Source organism: Indicator indicator, chromosome 11 (assembly GCF_027791375.1).
Source record: "Indicator indicator isolate 239-I01 chromosome 11, UM_Iind_1.1, whole genome shotgun sequence".
NCBI lineage: Eukaryota > Metazoa > Chordata > Aves > Piciformes > Indicatoridae > Indicator > Indicator indicator.
In genome coordinates this window covers 2,593,304-2,610,764 of record NC_072020.1, presented here as the reverse complement: position 1 = coordinate 2,610,764, position 17,461 = coordinate 2,593,304, and the positions used below count along the sequence as shown (strand labels likewise).

The 17,461-nt window shown below is 51.3% G+C and overlaps 1 protein-coding gene across 1 annotated transcript in view; it reads left to right on the top strand.

Annotated features, from left to right (window-relative positions):
* Positions 1-13,133: 13,133 nt before the first annotated feature.
* EEPD1 (endonuclease/exonuclease/phosphatase family domain containing 1) overlaps positions 13,134-17,461 on the top strand; it is a 77,625-nt gene continuing 73,297 nt past the window's right edge. The window contains exon 1 of the mRNA XM_054384900.1: positions 13,134-13,987. Coding sequence (XP_054240875.1) covers positions 13,134-13,987 — 854 coding nt within the window. The remainder of the gene's footprint in view (positions 13,988-17,461) is intronic.

Here is a 17,461-nt window from a genome sequence, read left to right as displayed (position 1 = left end):
ATCAATAGCTGAGGGGTGGGGAGCAAGGGGAGGGGGCCAGGATCTTTTGGGTGGTGCACAGTGATAAGCCAAGGAACAATGGGTTCAAACTAGAACATAGAAGATTTCACCTCAACATGAGGAGAAACTTCTTTCCAGTGAGGGTGACAGAGCCCTGGAGCAGGCTGCCCAGGGGGGTTGTGGAGTCTCCTTCTCTGGAGACTTTCCAAACCCACCTGGATGCATTCCTGTGTAGACTCCCCTGGGTGATCCTGCTCCGGCAGGGGGGTTGGACCTGGTGATCTCTGGGGGTCCCTTCCAACCTCTGATGTACTGTGAGACTGTAATTTCTCCCCTAACAATGTTTCTTCCAGGAGTTGTGCTTGTGGCACAGACTCATCATTGTGCCTTTAACAATTACCAGCTGAAACCCAAATGGGATCTGCACATTTCTGTTGCCTTACCTAAAAGCAGCCAGGACAAAAGGATGGACACAGATGGAGCAAAACTCCTTCCCTGCTTCTCTTTGATCTCCCACAAAGATGGTGAGAACCCTCCAGTGTTTATCTTTGGCAGAATCAGCCCTTTGAGGAGCAGATGGCATCAGGATCCATGGGTGTGAATGGGAATGAATGTAGTGTCCCTGCCAACTGTTAGCATGCATGGCTGCCCATCTCCAACACACTGCCTGAGGGCTCCCTGCTGATACCCTTCCTCAGCTTGGGTTATTCCCTGCTCTCCAGCTAGCTGTAATCATGCTAGAGGGAGCTGGATTGGATGAGGGCAGTGCAGATGGCAACTGCTCATGCACAGCATGCAATGGCAGGCTCGGGTCCAAAGACCTTGCAGAGCTGGGCCAGCAGCCACTAGAAACCTGCAAACCCCTGTTGGTATGATAGAGAATGACTATATTAAAATTCTCTAATGGAGACTATTCTGGGTTCTCTTCTGATGCCACAGGCTCACAGGAGGTTAGGGGTTGGAAGGGACCTCCAAAGATCATCCAGTCCAACCCCCCTGCCAGAGCAGGACCATAGAATCCAGCACAGGGTACACAGGAACACATCCAGACAGGGCTGGAAAGTCTTCAGGGAAGAAGACTCCACAAGCCCTCTGGGCAAGCCTGCTCCAGTGCTCTGTGTCAGGAATATGTGATTTGTGTCAAAAGGTGAGTTAGGAGTAAAGTTCATGGAGCTTCACAGTGAAGAAGTTCCTCCTCATGTTGAGGTGGGACCTCCTGTGCTGTAGTTTACATCCATTAGCCCTTGTCCCAGTGGAGACAAACTTGAACAGAGAGGGTTTCAGGTCAACATGAGGAGAAACTTCTTTCCAGTGAGGGTGACAGAGCCCTGAAACAGGCTGCCCAGAGAGGAGGTGGAGTCTCCTTCTCTGGAGACTTTCTAAACCCACCTGGATGCATTCCTGTGCAGACTCCCCTGGGTGCTCCTGCTCTGGCAGGGGGGTTGGACTGGATGACCTCTGGAGGTCCCTTCCAACCTCTGATAAACTGAGATACTGTGATTTCTCTGAGTTTATTGCCCCCACTGAGTGTCCTGTCTTCCTTCTGTCCTATCTTAGGAGTCACACTGGTGAGGCACTACGAGCATCCCCTGCTGCTGCTTGGCAGGGGAAGGAAAGGGATGCCCAGCACCTTGCAGTGTCAGGAGACAGCTGATTCCTGAGTCATGGGAGGAGCTCCCTGTGGCCATAATTGCCTGCCTTGGTGGAGGTTAATGGGAGCTGTGGTTCCTGACTAACAGGGGAGGAATGAGCTTGTGTTCTGGCTGGCAAGGGTGTGTGTGTGACGTGGTTACCTGTGGTGTGAAACCAGAATTAATCAGCTGCCTGCTTCGGGGCGACTTGGGAGAAGGATGAAAACCTGATTTCAGCATACACAGTGAGATTGCTTTTGAAGGAGGAGGTGCTGGAAGCCTTTCCTGAGCCACAGCAAAGACTGAGAACCCACCACAGGAGAAACAGAAGTCCCACAGTGCTAAGGGACAATGTCTGCAGGGCAATTGCAGCCAAGCAGCCTGTGCTGTACTGTTGTCCTGTTGAGTCACCTGTCATCACCTGTCCTAAGGAAGAGGGCAGGTGAACAGGCATGAATGTCCTACAGAGCCTGGGGAGCTCGTGCTGCTGATGCAATGCAGAGTTGTGTAAGATAATGACAGCTGTTTCCCCCCATGGCTCTTCTAACTTTGGGAAAGCCTCTCTAGAGCAGATGATGCTTGGCTGGAGCAAAGTTTGGAGCTGTGGATGTGCCCTCAGACACAACATTGCTTACAGTGAGAAGAACACTCTGGAGTCTTACTCAAGCCCTTAGAGAGGCAGCAAACTCTTCACCCAGGGGTGTTCCATCTCTATTGCTATCCAACAGTACTTTATACTGCCTGTGATTTCAATTAGGCTGTTAATCAGGGTATATATATTACTTGCCATAGCCAAGGACTCAGATCTAGGCTTAAACCAGCAAGAACTTCAGGGATGGGGGTTTGGGGTTGGGAGAACTGTTTGGGTTTGTGCGACTTGTACAACACCTGCCAGTAATTCCTCAATCCTTTGGTATGGTGGCTCTAAGCATCATGTTCTTGACTGTAATTGTGTCACTGCATAGCTGTCTTCCTAATAATTTACTCAGGATCCATGAGATCAGCTAGGAACAGGCTTTGGTCTCTACCTAATGAGCCACCCTGCTGCTACCTCTTTATGTGGTTGAGCCTTTCCTGCCCCCTCTGTGGCTCAGTTATTCCTCAGTTTGAACTGGTGCAGGGGAGTTCTCCTCCTTAGGTCTCAATCAAAACTCATCTTGTCAGCTTTGGAGCATGCCTCTGATCTGTGAAGACCATGCTGGAGCAAGGAGGGCAACAAAGCTGGGGAAGGGCCTGCAGAATAAATCTGATAAGGAGTGACTGAAGGAGCTGGGGATGGTTAGTTTGGAGAAGAGGAGGCTGAAGGGAGACCTCATTGCTGTCTACAGCTGCCTGAAAGGAGATTGTAGAGAGGCTGCTGCTGGTCTCTTCTCCCAGGTAATTAGTGACAGAACAAGAGGGAATGGCCTCAGGCTGCCACTGGGGAGGTTTAGACTGGACAGTAGGAAACATTTTTTCATTGCAAGAGTGGTCAGGGATTGGAATGTGCTGCCCAGGGACGTGGTTGAGTCCCCAAGCCTGGATGTGTTTCAGGTGGTTTGGATGTGGTGCTTGGGGCTCTGGTTTAGGGGTGAGCCTTGTAGAGTAGGGTTCTGGGTTGGACCTGGTGATGCTGAGGGTCTGTTCCAACCTGAATGTTTCTGTGATTCTGTAACTGATTTTTGATCACACCTGTCCAGGTCCTTCAGGTTGGTGCCAACCACACTCATTGTAAGTATATTCCCTTCTACTCCCTCTGCCATTGGTTGGCTGTTTCTGTCATGTTCCTCAATCCAGTTGCCTCCTTAAAGGACAAAGTAAGATGGGTGAAGCCAAACTGGTGATTTGTTTCTTGTTTGTTTGCTTGTTCGGTGTTTTTAGCACCTAATTATCTTCAAAGAACTTAAAATCCTTATTTGTTTGCAGGAATCAAAGGGAGGCTTAATGGGTCCTTTGTTTTCAGTTTTCAATAGCACAGTGCTGTTCATCTCCAGGTGCTTAGGCACTTTTTTGTCCTCCATGGGTCCAGCATTGCTCAGATGCTCTGGTGCCAGTTCCCCAGCAGCCCAGAGATGCTCATTTACACAAGATGCTAGATTTTGTGTGAAAGGGCTTCAACAAAACATTTACTGTTTTGTAAGCCAATGACCTGATTCTCAACAAAGCTCTGGCTTCATACTGAGGCTCTGCCCTCTGCAGATCTCCTCTGAGAATTTGGGAAAGGGGAAATTTGAGTCTGCTTTGTGGTTTCTTTTCCTCTTAAGAAACCAAAGTTTATACACAAAGAGGCCAAGGCAGGAAACAAATGAACAAGTAAAGGAGGCAGAGAGCTGACCTCTCCTCACACCTGAGAAAATCAGCAGCACTAAGAGTCCAGGGCTTTTCTCTCTGAATACTTGCAGGGCATGAAGCACTACTGTTCAGGAGAAGTGGAGGTTGAGCTTTTAAGTTTTTATAGAAAGAAAACCAAACAAAACCTAAAACAAACAAAGCAAGCAACCAACAAAAAAAAAAAAACCCACAAAAACAAACAAACAAAAAACCCCCAAAAAGCAACTTAAAAAACCCACCCCAGGGCAAAACATCCAGGGAGCAGAAGTTGTACGTCATATGTGTGTGCAGCAGTGCTTTGACAGGATGATCAGGAGATAGGTCTCAGTATTTGTCATCAGTTTTGGCACTCGGCACCCATGAGCTTTGCAATGCAAATGTTTAGTAGGGGCTAACAAACTGCACTCCCTGTGTCCAGGGAGCTGGCTTGCTTGCATTTCAAATCCCCCTCTGACACCAACAGGCATGTGAAGAGGTCTATAGGAGAGGCAATGTTTGAAAGGCTGAGCAGCCAGCTGTTGATAACCAAAGCCCTGGATGCTATGTTAAATGTCCCTTACCTTAAGGAGCCTAAAGTCTCACTGCTCTCTTTGCACAAAAATCCATTTGATGCTTTCTTCTGGGTGGGACCACAGAAAGCCTGTCCAAGGTGAGAGCTTAGACTCAGCGCACAAGTCATAAATTCTGACTCTCTCCCCTGCCAAAGTCACTGAGTAGTCATTTGTGGGCTTTTTTTGCTAGAGGTTTGCCAGACTAGGCATCAAAGAACACATTATTTGTGACACAAGTCCACTGTATCCCATGTTTCTCATCTTGGAAGCTGAGGAGATGCCACCACTGGAGACCTGGAGCAGGCAAGCTTCTATAAGCATGGCCCCAGTGACTCTGCTGGGATGAAAGAAGGACAGTTGGGGAATAAATCTGATAAGGAGTGGCCAAGGGAGCTGGGGATGGTTAGTTTGGAAAAGAGGAGGCTGAGGGGAGTTCTCACTGCTGTCTACAACTACCTGAAATGACATTGTAGAGAGGCTGCTGCTGGTCTCTTCTCACAGGTAATTAGTGATAGAACAAGAGGGAATGGCCTCAAGCTGCCACTGGGGAGGTTTAGACTGGACAGTAGGAACCTTTTTTACCCAGGAAGAGTGGTCAGGGCTTGGAATGAGCTGCCCAGGGAGGTGGTTGAGTCCCCAAGCCTAGATGTGTTTCAAGGTGGTTTGGATGTGATGCTTGGGGCTCTGGTTTAGGGGTGAGCCTTGTAGAGTAGGGTTCGGGGTTGGATTTGGTGATCCTGAGGGTCTGTTCCAACCTGAGTGTTTCTGTGGTTCTGTGGTATCTTTTTAATTCCTTTCCAGTAATTGTCACCTCAGACTTGGGAGATGAGAATCAAATCCCTAAGGAAACTGAAAACCACATCCCAAACTCTGCTGGGGAACATCTCCTCTAGCATGACCCACCAGGCACTGATGAGAGAGAAGGGTGGGCCAGAGGCTGTTGGATGGAGAGGTCTGGGTTTCAGCCCCAACACCAACCAGAAATGAAGCCCTAACCAAGGTATAGTGATGGATGAGTCACTTCTGCTCACCTTTCTGACTGTTTTGCTCTGCAGGATGTGACACTTGTAACTTGGAAGCTCAGCACTGGTGACATCACTCAATATTTCTGCAGTAAGTTTGGCAGCCATCTAAAATGACTTACAGGAAAAAGCTCACACCACAGACACTGGATTCCTGAGAAAAAGCTCATGTGATTGTGTGGCCATCATCCCCTCCCCACAGGCTTTTATTAGCTTGTGAGTTAATTCCAAGCAAATTTGACAGGTCACATGCCTGACAAATGCAGAGTTTCCTCTGAGTGCCATGAAAAATTATGGCTACATAGAACAGAATTAGTGACCCCACGAAGAGATTAAGGATATGAGACCTCACCTGGAGTACTGCAGCCAGCTCTGGAGCTCTCAGCACAGGAAGGACATGGACCTGATGGAGCAGGTCCAGAGGAGGGCCACGAAAATGATCAGGGGGTTGGAACAGCTCTGCTACAAGGACAGACTGAGGGAGCTGGGGGTGTTCAGCCTGGAGAAGAGAAGGCTCCAGGGAGACCTAAGAGCAGCCTGCCAGTACCTGAAGAGGGCTACAAGAATGATGGAGAGAGACTGTTTGCAAAGGCCTGCAGGGATAGGATGACAGGCAATGGCTTCAGACTAGAGAAGAGCAAATTCAGATTGGATGTGAGGAACAAGTTCTGCAGCATGAGGGTGGTGGAACACTGGAACAGGTTGCCCAAGGAGGTGGCTGGGGCCCCATCCCTGGAGCTATTCAAGGTGAGGCTCCGGGTAACCTGATGTAGTTGAGGATGCTCCTGCTCACTGCAGAGGGGGTTGGACTAAATGACCTTTGGGGGTCCCTTCCAACCCAGACCATTCTGAGATTCTGTGATATTCAGGGTTGTAATTCCACATCAGAGAATCAACAGAGGAAAGAGCCACCAGAGATCAGACTTCCTGAGTCCCACTGCTCATGAAATTGCTAACTCCAACTTGTTATTACTTGTCTTCATAAAAACACTGCCTGTCTTCTGCCTCAGGCATCTGTTACAAGTGTTACTGAAGAAGTCCTCTCTGAAGGAAAACAATTACTTTAATAACTCCTTCAGATAAAAGCCCAGGCACTGCAGTTAATCAGCTGCCTTTTCCAGTCCTTGCCCGTTAAGAGCAGCCCAGTGCAGCACCTCTGGACAAAACTCAGTTCCAAAGAGGTTGGACTGCTCCTCAGCACCAAGCTCTCTGCTCCCTAAGGCCAGGTAAGCCAGAGCTGGGTAAGGCACTGCTGTCACACGGTGGGCTGCTAGGAATTGCAGCTACTGCGCTGAAGTCTGAAGGCAGGAACCAGATTGCAACTCTGTGGTGTTCTGTGGAGCTCAACATCTCCTGCTTCCCTCCAGCCCTCATCATGGAACAGAGTTTTTCTGTTCAGAGTCTCTGCAGTGCAGATGCTGCATTTTGGCAAATGTGAAAACAGATTTAATAGTTTTAGTTTGTTGTTGTTGGTTTTTTTTTAAGACCATCTTAAAATTTTGAGAAGTTAGGTCTTTGAAATGCAGTAGCCTCTAGGTTAATTCTTTGGATGAATTAAGCCAAAAGACATTGCTCAGTGGTATGTGCACCCACTCCATTGTTGTGGTTCAAACAATTCCATATCACAGTCTCACGGTGTATCAGAGGTTGGAAGGGACCTCCAGAGATCATCAGGTCCAACCCCCCTGCCAGAGCAGGATCACCCAGGGGAGTCTGCACAGGAATGCATCCAGGTGGGGTTGGAAAGTCTCCAGAGAAGGAGACTCCTCAACCCCCCCTGGGCAGCCTGCTCCAGGGCTCTGTCACCCTCATTGGAAAGAAGTTTCTCCTCATGTTGAGATGAAATCTTCTATGTTCAAGCTTGAAGCCATTGTTCCTTGGCTTATCACTGTGAACCACTGAAAAGAGCCTGGCCCCCTCCACCTGACACCCACCCCTCAGCTATTGGTAGACATTGCTCAGATCCCCTCTCAGCCTTCTCTTCTCCAGACTAAACAGCCCCAGGGCTCTCAGTCTCTCTCCACAGGGGAGATGCTCAAGTCCCCTAAGCATCCTCCTGGCTCTCCGTTGGATTCTCTCCTGCAGAGAGCCTATGGAAGAAGCTTAGTTTTGACCTTCCCTCTCCGAACAGTTCCTGCAGGGAAGAGGAGTTTGAGACCTGAAGAGCTGGAAGCAGATGACACGATCCTGTGCAACCTGCTGTAGGTGAACTTGCTTTAGCAGGGGGCTTGGACTGCCAGAGATCCCTTACAACCCCTACCACTCTGTGGTGCTGTGCTACCCCCGCATGCTTCTCCCAGTGCCACTCAGCTGTCCAGGAACCTGCAAGTTGTTCAGCTTAGGAGGGCTCTAGGCAGTGACAAAGCAAGTCCCACATCAACAAATGGCTGTGATCAAACTCTTGTTCCATAGCTGCTTCCTTCGTACTGCTGTCAGTGAAGCATGGAAATGCTCTTGCACGATCATAGAATCAGTCAGGGTTGGAAGGGATCATCTAGTTCCAACCCCCCTGCCATGGGCAGGGACACCTCACACTAGATCAGGAAGGGCAATGGCTGCTCCTGAGGACCTTTTGCAAGGTCCTCCTTTTTCCTCCTACTGCCCAGCTCTGCAGGGATTTGCACTCTCAGAGTGGCAAAACTCAATTTTGCCTTTGCTGAGAGGTTTTGAAGCCAGCTCTGGCAGGCAGCCAGCTGCTGGGTAGGCAGTGAGCTGAGGAAGATGAGGAGTCCTCCGAGCCTCCCACAGTCTTTAACCTGCTGGGGCTGACAGAGCTCCAGGAATCCTGGCTCCATGACCACTTGCCACTTGAGGTGCTGAGCAGTTCGGGGAGGCTCCGTGCCAGCCAGAGAGCACCAGCAGCCCATGAGCAAGCACTTCCTGAAGAGCTTCAGACAGACTGAGCTTGGGGTTGGGTGACAGATAAAATCCAGTCTCTGCCTAGGTTTCACAGGGTTTATTTTCTCTTGCCTGCAACTGGCTGTCAATAATTTCACCGTTGTTTTTTTTTTCAATCATTTACTGACTGCACCCCATTTTTAGCTTTCTCTTGCAATGTGTTGCCTAACACTGATGTTAAGCCAGCTGACTCATTTTATTTTCATTCTTAGTAAGTTAGTTAGTTATTAACTTAAAAAATAAATGAAACCTGTACCCTTTTCACATCTTTTGGCACTTGCCTCAAATGCTGACATGTCAAAAGGCAGCTTGGAGCTCAGTAAGCTCCCTGTCACTGTCATTTTGGTGCTGTTGACAAAACCCCAAACAAACAGTTAAGGGAATGATGAAGTGCCAATATAGGCTGGGCAGGGACTGGCTTGAAAGCAGACCTGAAGAAAAGGACCTGGGGGTGCTGGGGGATGAGAAGCTCAACAGGAGCCAGCAGTGAGCACTTGCAGCCCAGAGAGCCAAGCAGAGCCTGGGCTGCAGCAAGAGAAGTGTGGCCAGCAGGGCCAGGGAGGGGATTCTCCCCTTCTGCTCTGCTCTGGTGAGACCACATCTGGAGCACTGTGTCCACTTCTGGAGCCCTTATTACAGGAAAGATCTGGAGGTGCTGAAAGGTGTCCAGAGAAGGGCCACGAGGATGAGCAGAGGGCTGGAGCTCCTCTGCTCTGGAGACAGACTGAGAGAGTTGGGGTTGTTCAGTCTGGAGAAGTGAAGGCTCCGAGAAGACGTTCTTGTGGCATTCTAGTATCTGAAGAGGGCTACAAGAAACCTGCTGAGGGACTTTTGAGGGAGTGATAGGACTGTGGGGAATAAAAAAAAACTAGAAATGGGTAGATATAGATTGGATGTTAGGAAGAAATTCTTCCCCATGGGGGTGGTGAGACACTGGCAGAGGTTGGCCAGGGAGGTGGTGGAAGCCTCATCCCTGGAGGTTTTTGCAGCCAGGCTGGATATGGCTGTGAGCAACCTGCTGTGGTGTGAGGTGTCCCTGCCCATGGCAGGGGGGTTGGAACTGGATGATCCTTGAGGTCCCTTCCCTATGATTCTACGTGATCATCCTCCTCCTTCCCTCCCTGCACCATTAACATGGCTTACACTGGGGATTCAAGTTGGATGGGGATCTGAGCAAGCTGATGTACTTGAAGATGTGGGTTGGCCTAGATGACCTTTAAACCAAACCATTCGAAGGGCAGGTAATGGGGCACCCAAGCATCCCTCTGAGCGCTGCTTCCTCTGCTGCATCCCATCTCACAAGGCAGCCTGGTGCTGCAGATTCAAAAGATGTTGAGGAGTTGCTGACGACAGAAAGTGCTGGATGAGAGGGACATTAGTTATTTTCTTTCTGGAGCTGCTCCTTACTGGAAAACACAAAACCCCTAGTGCTGCCTGCAACGTAGATACTGCCTTGGATAAATTTTGGTGCTTTTCAGCTTCAGAACTTCTTTAATGAGCCTGGATCAATTCCAATGAGCCTGCTGCAGAAAGCAGAGGAGTACATTCTCTGTTGAGATAACAGCTTGTGGAGCTATTACTGTAATAACAATACTGCCTTGCAAGAACTCCTCCTTTCAATGGTTAATTGCTTCCAGCTCCGTGCTGCTAGCATCCCAGCAGGATTAGGCCCAGCAGGGCTCCTGCTGCATTGGCTGCCGTTATCGCAGTGCACAGAGCACTTTCCAGCAGATGTGGTAGCATTTAATCACCTCAGTGAGCACTTTCTCCACTCCAGCAGCCAGCACAGAGCCAATACCCTGGTGCAGCCAGTACCCATTCCCGTAATGATCTTTTGCTAGCTCCACTGCTCAGGCGAGGAGGAGAGAAATGAGTGACCTGCAGCAGACTGTCCCTCTGCAAGCTGAAAGCCTGCTGCAGCCTTGTCATAGGATCACAGGCTCACAGGATGTTAGAGGTGGGAAGGGACCTCCAAAGATCATCCAACCCAACTCCCCTGCCAGAGCAGGACCAGAGAATCCAGCACAGGGCACACAGGAACACATCCAGACAGGGCTGGAATGTGTCCAGAGAAGGAGACTCCACAGCCTCTCTGGGCAGACTATTCCAGTGCTCTGTGACCCTCACAGTGAAGAAGTTCCTCCTCATGTTGAGGTGGAACCTCCTGTGCTGTACTTTCCATCCATTGCCCCTTGTCCTATCACAGGATGCAACTGAGCAGAGCCCTCAGATATTGATAGACATCGATCAGATCCCCTCTCAGTCTTCTGCTCTCCAGACTGAACAGCCCCAGGGCTCTCAGCCTCTCCTCATAGGGCACATGCTCCAGTCCCTTCAGCATCCTTGGAGCCCTCCCTTGGACTCTCTCCAGCAGATCCCTGTCCCTCTTGAACTGGGGAGCCGAAAACTGGATGCAATATTCCAGGTGAGGTCTCACCAGGGCAGAGCAGAGTGGGAGGAGAACCTCCCTTGATCTTATCCACATTGTACTCTCCTTCCCCAAGAAGCTGAACAAGTGTAACCTCTTACTGTAGGTGAACATAAATAATTTCCATTACCTTGCCATGCACAATGCATGTATCAGCTGCTAGACGTGGTGCTTAGTGACACAGTTTAGTGGCAGGCTCAGCAGTGCCATGTTAATGGTTGGATTTGGTGATCTTAGAGGGTCTTTTTCAACTTAAATGATTTTATGATTCTATTAAGGGCTGATTAGTTTTCACTAAAGAGCCAAGCAAGAAAATATAGGTGCACCATACTCTGTGCAGCTAACAGGACTATGTGTGCTGACAGCACCAGGGTGTGTAGCTGGCATCTGCAAGCTTATGTTGCTCTTTCTCTCGGTTTTTCCTCCCCCTTTCTTTCAACTACACCCCCTGATTATATTTGGGATTCATTGACATTGCAGTCACTCCTGTGTGGGCAGTAAAGCTAGTTTCAAATGAGCTAATTTGGCTCCAGATAGCATTGCAGACAGTGCAGCATGGGACTCAATGCAGCAGTAGCTGAGTAAACTGTAGAATCATTTCGGTTGGAAGAGACCTTTAAGATCATCGAGTCTAACAGTTAACCCCTCACTGCCAGGGCACCACTAAACCATGCTCCTAGGCACCACATCTACACCTCTTTGAAATCCTTCCAGGGATGGTGACTCCACCACTTCCCTGGGCAGTCTGTTTCAGTGTCAAGAGCCCCTTCCTTAGTGCCCAACTTAAACCTCTTCTGGTGCAACTCGAGACCATTTCCTCCTATCACTTGTTACTTGGGAGAACAGACCAACTCTCACCTCAGTACAACCCCTTTCAGGTACTTTTAGAAAGCAAGAAGGTCTCCCCCAAACCTCTTTTTTTCCAGGCTAAACAACCCCAGCTGTCCTTTAGCTGTTCCTCATAAGCTTTTACACTCCAGACCCCTCACCAGCTTTGCTGCCCTTCTTTGGCCACACTCCAGCAGCTCAGTGTTCTTCTTGTAGCTAGGGGCCCAAAACTGAACCCAGGATTTGTTTGATGTACTTCAGCGACTTCACCAGCATGGCCCTCAGGGTACAAACAAACTATGTCAAAGCCAGCTCTGGCACATGGGTGGTAGACAGACAAGATTTTGGTGCGGAATGGTGGCACCCATCTCAGGGAAAGGCTAGGGGCAACAGACCAGATGCCATAGGCTGAGGCAGACCTAGTATGAAGATCTAATACATCCAAAAGCATCATTCTGTGGGGAGTTTCAGTTTGTGGAGCACTCTTGTAATGTGAGGGGAAAAAAAGACAAAGAAAAAAAGGCACTGAGGCACTTTCCTCAGCTGTATGAAAGCACAGAGCAAAAAACAGCCAGTGGAGATGACTGATGAGGCTTGAAAGTGCACTTAGAATCATCACATCGTTTTGGTTGGAAGAGGCTTTTTAAGGTCGTGGAGTCCCACCACTAACCCAGCACTGCCAAGCCAGCCGCGGAGAGGTGAGCCCACGGAACCCGAGGGATGGGGATGCTGCAGAGAGCGTCTGAGCACCCGAGCCTCCGGCTCCCCATTCACCTGGGGGGAGCGAAAAGCCAGCCCTGCGCAGCCAGGTGGCCATTTTGGATCCCCATGGGTGCTGCGAGCCCGACCCCACCTCCTAGGGTTGAGTGCCCACGCGAAGAGGACGGAGCCCATCTGCATGCGTGGGGCAGGGCCGGGGCAGACGCAGGAGCCTGGGTGCAGCCTAGAGCGCCCCTGGCACGGCCGCTGCCCCCGCAGCCCCAGCCAGGCCGCGCCGGGGCCGGGCGGGGCGGGAGGCGGGCGCGGTGACGCCCTGCGAGGGAGGCGGTGGCGGCGGCGCCCGGCCCCGCCTCGCCCGGCCGAGGGGCGGGAGCTGCCGCCGAGCTACTACTACCGCCGGCGGGGCAGCGGCAGGAATCATCGGGCGCTGGAGCGGAGCGGCCGGCTGGGTCCGTGTCGGGCGGGCAGGCAGGCAGCGTCTGCGGCGGCACCTCCGGCGCCGAGGGAGCGGCGGCGGGGCGGGAGGAGAAGCCGGGGATCTCCTCCGCGTGGTCCGCCGGACCGGCCGTGCCGGGTCTGTCCGCAGGGTGCCCGGCGGCCGCCGCGCTCCGCCGTGCCCTGCTGAGGAGCCGCGGGGCGTCGCCGGCCTCCAGCGGGGGTTCCATGAGTCGCGGGCGGGCAGCCCCGTCAGCGCCTCTCGCCCGCCGCTGTCCCCGCTCCGGTGGCGGCCCGCGGAGGCGGTGAGATGGGGGGAAGCCTGGGCTGCCACCGCTCCATCCCCCGCGACCCGGCGGACCTGTGCCACAGCCGCAAGTTCAGCGCGGCGTGTAACTTCAGCAACATCCTCGTCAACCAGGAGAGGCTCAACATCAACACGGCCACGGAGGAGGAGCTGATGACCCTCCCCGGGGTCACCCGGGTGGTGGCTCAGAACATCGTGGAATACCGGGAGTACATCGGCGGCTTCAAGAAGGTGGAGGACCTGGCGCTGGTGAGCGGGGTGGGAGCGGCCAAGCTGGAGCAGGTGAAGTTCGAGATCTGCGTGAGCAGCAAGGGCAGCTCGGCGCAGCACTCGCCCAGCTCCCTGCGCAAGGACCTGGCCTCTGAGCACCACCTCTCCGCCACCAAGATCAACATCAACACCGCCACCCCAGCCCAGCTCATGAGCATCCGCGGCGTCACCGAGAAGATCGCCAACGGCATCGTGGACTACCGCAAAGAGCACGGCCCCTTCAAAAGTATCGAGGACCTGGTGAAGATGGACTGCATCAATTCCTCCTTTCTGGACAAAATCAGGCATCAGATCTTTGCAGAGCGGTCCCGGCCTCCTTCGACCAACACCAACGGTGGCCTCAACTTCACTGCTAAGCCTCACCCCAGCCCCACTTCTCTGAGCCTCCAGAGTGAGGACTTGGACTTTCCTCCTGGTGGTCCGACCCAGCTCATATCCACTCGCCCCTCTGTGGAGATGTTTGGTGGGGTGAGAGATGGGAGACCTGTCCTGAGGGTGGCTACCTGGAACCTGCAGAACTGCTCTCTTGAGAAAGCCAACAACCCAGGTGTGCGGGAGGTGGTGTGCATGACGCTGCTGGAGAACAGGTAAGGGCTGGCACCTGACCTGCAAACCCAGCACCGTGCACGATTTGGGGTTTGGGTGCTCTGGAGTCGCACTGTGATCCGAGTGGGACTGGCTTCTTCCTCCCGGGATTGCTAAATGTTTGTATGGAACCCTGGCTGAGTCTTAATGCTGGGTCTGTACTGCCTGTGCCTTCATAAAGCTGCTATATGCCTTGAGAGGTGTGGGACCTCCTGAGGGGGGGGGGGTGTGTGGATGTGTACACATCTGTGCAGGGAAGGCTGAGCTGTTACAGTCAGTCATGTTGGTCAAGGGTTGTTTCTTCAAGAGCTTTGTGAACTGTCTTTCCTGCCAGCAGCTGTGCGGGGCAAATAGCAAGGGAAAGGCTGCTCTGCATGTACCCTGTTTCTTAGGGTGTTTCACAGAGCACCTTATTATGACTTTGGGAGGCAAGACACTGCACTACAGCTGCCTCTTTCGAGCTGCCAAGCTGACACTCGCCACTGCCTCTTCTCCAGAGAAAGTCTTGTTTGAGTGGTGATCTCCTTAATGTCAGCATTAGGGCTGTAGTCTGCTTTCTCTCATAGAGTTAGAATTGGAAGGGACCTCAAGGATCATCTACTTCCAGCCCCCCTGCCATGGGCAGGGACACCTCGCACTACAGCAGGTTGCTCAGAGCCACATCCAGCCTGGCTGCAAAAACCTCCAGGGATGAGGCTTCTACTATCTCCCTGGGCAACCTGTGCCAGTGTCTCACCACCCTTATGGGGAAAAGCTTCTTCCTAACATCCAATCTGAATCTACCTATCTCTATTTTTTTCCATTCCCCCCAGTCCTATCACTGCCTAAAATAGTCCCTCCCCAGCTTTCTTGTAGTCCTCTTCAGATCCTGGAAGGCCACAAGAAGGTCTCCTGGGAGCATTCTCTTCTCCAGACTGAATAGCCCCAACTATTTCAGTATGTCCTCATAGGAGAGGTGCTCTAGCCCTCTGCTCATCCTCAGATGTGCTCCTCAAATGAAAAAAGTCTTGAGATGTCAGGATGGTTTGGGCTGTGTAACAAGTGTGGAATGGCAGGGCTGGTCCCAGAAGGGTGACACAGCTTGTTAACGAGAGGTGATGGGGTATCTGCTGAGCTAGAGGGGACTACTCATCCCTGGGTATGCTGCCTGGGGAGGCCATGCTGTCCATGCACCATGTGGGTGCACTGAGCAAGGTCTGTTTGTGGTGTGGTCAGGTCAGGTGGTACTTGTTGTGTTAGCTGCTGAGAAGCTGAGACCTGTATTTTCTTCATTTTTTTTTTTTGGTAAGCAATTAACATTGCTGGGGACTTCTCTCTTGATGAACTTTCTGCTGGAGACAGAAGTGTAAGAATGCAGTAAGAATTCTGAAGTGACTCCCACCCTTTTGCCTTCTGTGTGTGAAACCTGTCCCAGCTGATCTGCTGTTTCATTTACAGCATTGGGAAACTTTCCTCTCTGGCTGCTGTTCAAACTTCCAGCTGGAAACGAAGCAGGGCAGGGGACCCTTGGGCTTCTGCAAAGGGGTTATTGTGGGAAGTGCTGATCAACTGTTATCTCTGGTGGCACAGAGAGCTCTGTCCTTCCCCAGTAATGTGCTGAATAATGGCTCTTGTGGGTGTGATTGTGGAGGTCAAGCAGATGAGAAGGTTGGTGGCAGCGATGTGGCGTCCTGCGGTGCAGTATTTGTGGTGAGGAATCCTCTGCTGCGTGCTGCTTGGGAGCCTGGTGCTCCTGCATTGAGAGCAGCTGTCCCCTCACAGTCAGTGCTGTGTGATAGCCAAAATGGAGATGATAGCCCAGCAGGGGGGTTTCAGATGTTACACTGATGGCTTCAGCCTGATGCAGAATCAAAGAATGGCTCAGGTTGGAAGGGACCTCAGAGATGATCTCCTCCAACCTCCCTGCCACGGGCAGGGACACCTCTCAACTCAGCTGATCAATGCTTCATCCAACCTGGCCTTCAATACCCCCAGGCAGGAGGCAGCCACAGCCTCCCTGGGCAGCCTATTCCAGAGTCTCACCACCCTCCTACTGAAGAACTTCTTTCCAAGATCCAGTCTGAACCTATTCTCCCTCAGCTTCAAACCATTCCTCCTTGCCCTGCCTCTAGACACCCTCAAGGAAAAGTCCCTCTCCAGCCTTCCTCCCTTCAGTATTGATCTTTCAGTATTCCTTGGCTGCTCTGCTAGTTCAGATATCCTATCCTTCCCCCTTTGCCACTGCTCTTGTTCTTTCCTGAGTAGTTGGTTGGCTGGAGCAGACCTTAGGATGAAGTTTGGTGGGGCTGGGCATGGGTGTAGAGGGCAGTGGCAGGCAGACATTGGCTGATTATCAGCAGCCTCAGGATTATTCTCATAATCCACTTTTGGCAGAAAAGTGACTCTGATTAATTTTTATTTATTTACATATACAGTGGGGTTTTCAAGTGAAGTCCACTGAAGTCCAGTGAAGTCTTGTCTGCTATTTCTGCACCTCCAGTATTTTTTGAGCACATTTTTGCCTCCCTCAGTGATCCACCTTTTAAAACATCTAGGCAGAGAAAGTGGCTTAGAATATAAACCTCCACTAGTCCAAGCTGGCCACTGTACATGCAGAGTGTGGCCCTAGGCATTTTGGACTCATAAACTGCATGGTGCTTGGTTCCCATCCAGCTTAGCAAACAGGTACTTGGTTGTACAGGGAGGTGTGAAAGGTCTCTCTGATACCTTGAAGTTTAAAAGGAGCCCATGTGTGCCATCAGTCACACAGGAGAGTATATTGCCATTGTTTTCTGTACTTTTTGGCTGTTTGGGATATCATGAGAAGCTGGAAAGAATGTGCATCCACAGACAAGCCTGCAAAACTTCAGTGGGAAAATAAATGTGGGAACAGGAAAACAAATAAATAAAATCAATGTAATGCAGGAAGAAAAGTCTAAGTTGGGAAAAGTCATGCTGGGCACCTCAGGGAGGAATATTCCCTTGCTTGTGCTAGCATTGCTGAGGGTAGTGGAGCTTTGCAGCTGTGAAACAGCCTCAGCTGAAACCAGAAACTGCCTCCTTTCTGTGTGTGAACCTCATGGTCTCCCTCCCAGCTCCAATTGTGTACCTTGGGAATTGATAAAATGTCTCACAAGCTAATATTAGCCCAGGTAAATCAACCTCAGTTGGTACTTAGCTGAAGAAATAAATCTCTGGCTTCTGTAAGCAAGAATACACTGCTGCATGGGGGTCACCAGCACTTCAGCCCCATGGGGTGAGTTTTTGAGGTGCTCTGAGTGCTCAGCAGATGTCCCACAAGCGTTTCTGAAGTCTCCAAGCTGTTGCCCAGTGGATCTGAGGCTGTTCAGCTGGACTGTAGGCTGTGGCTCTCATGAGCTGTACTCGTGGACACCTGCTGCTTGCTGAGACACCTTGTGCACAGTCACCTTCATGTGCTCCCCTTCATGCTGCTTTCTCCTAGCCTGGAGTGGTCTGGGGTGGTCTCCAGGAGCTGG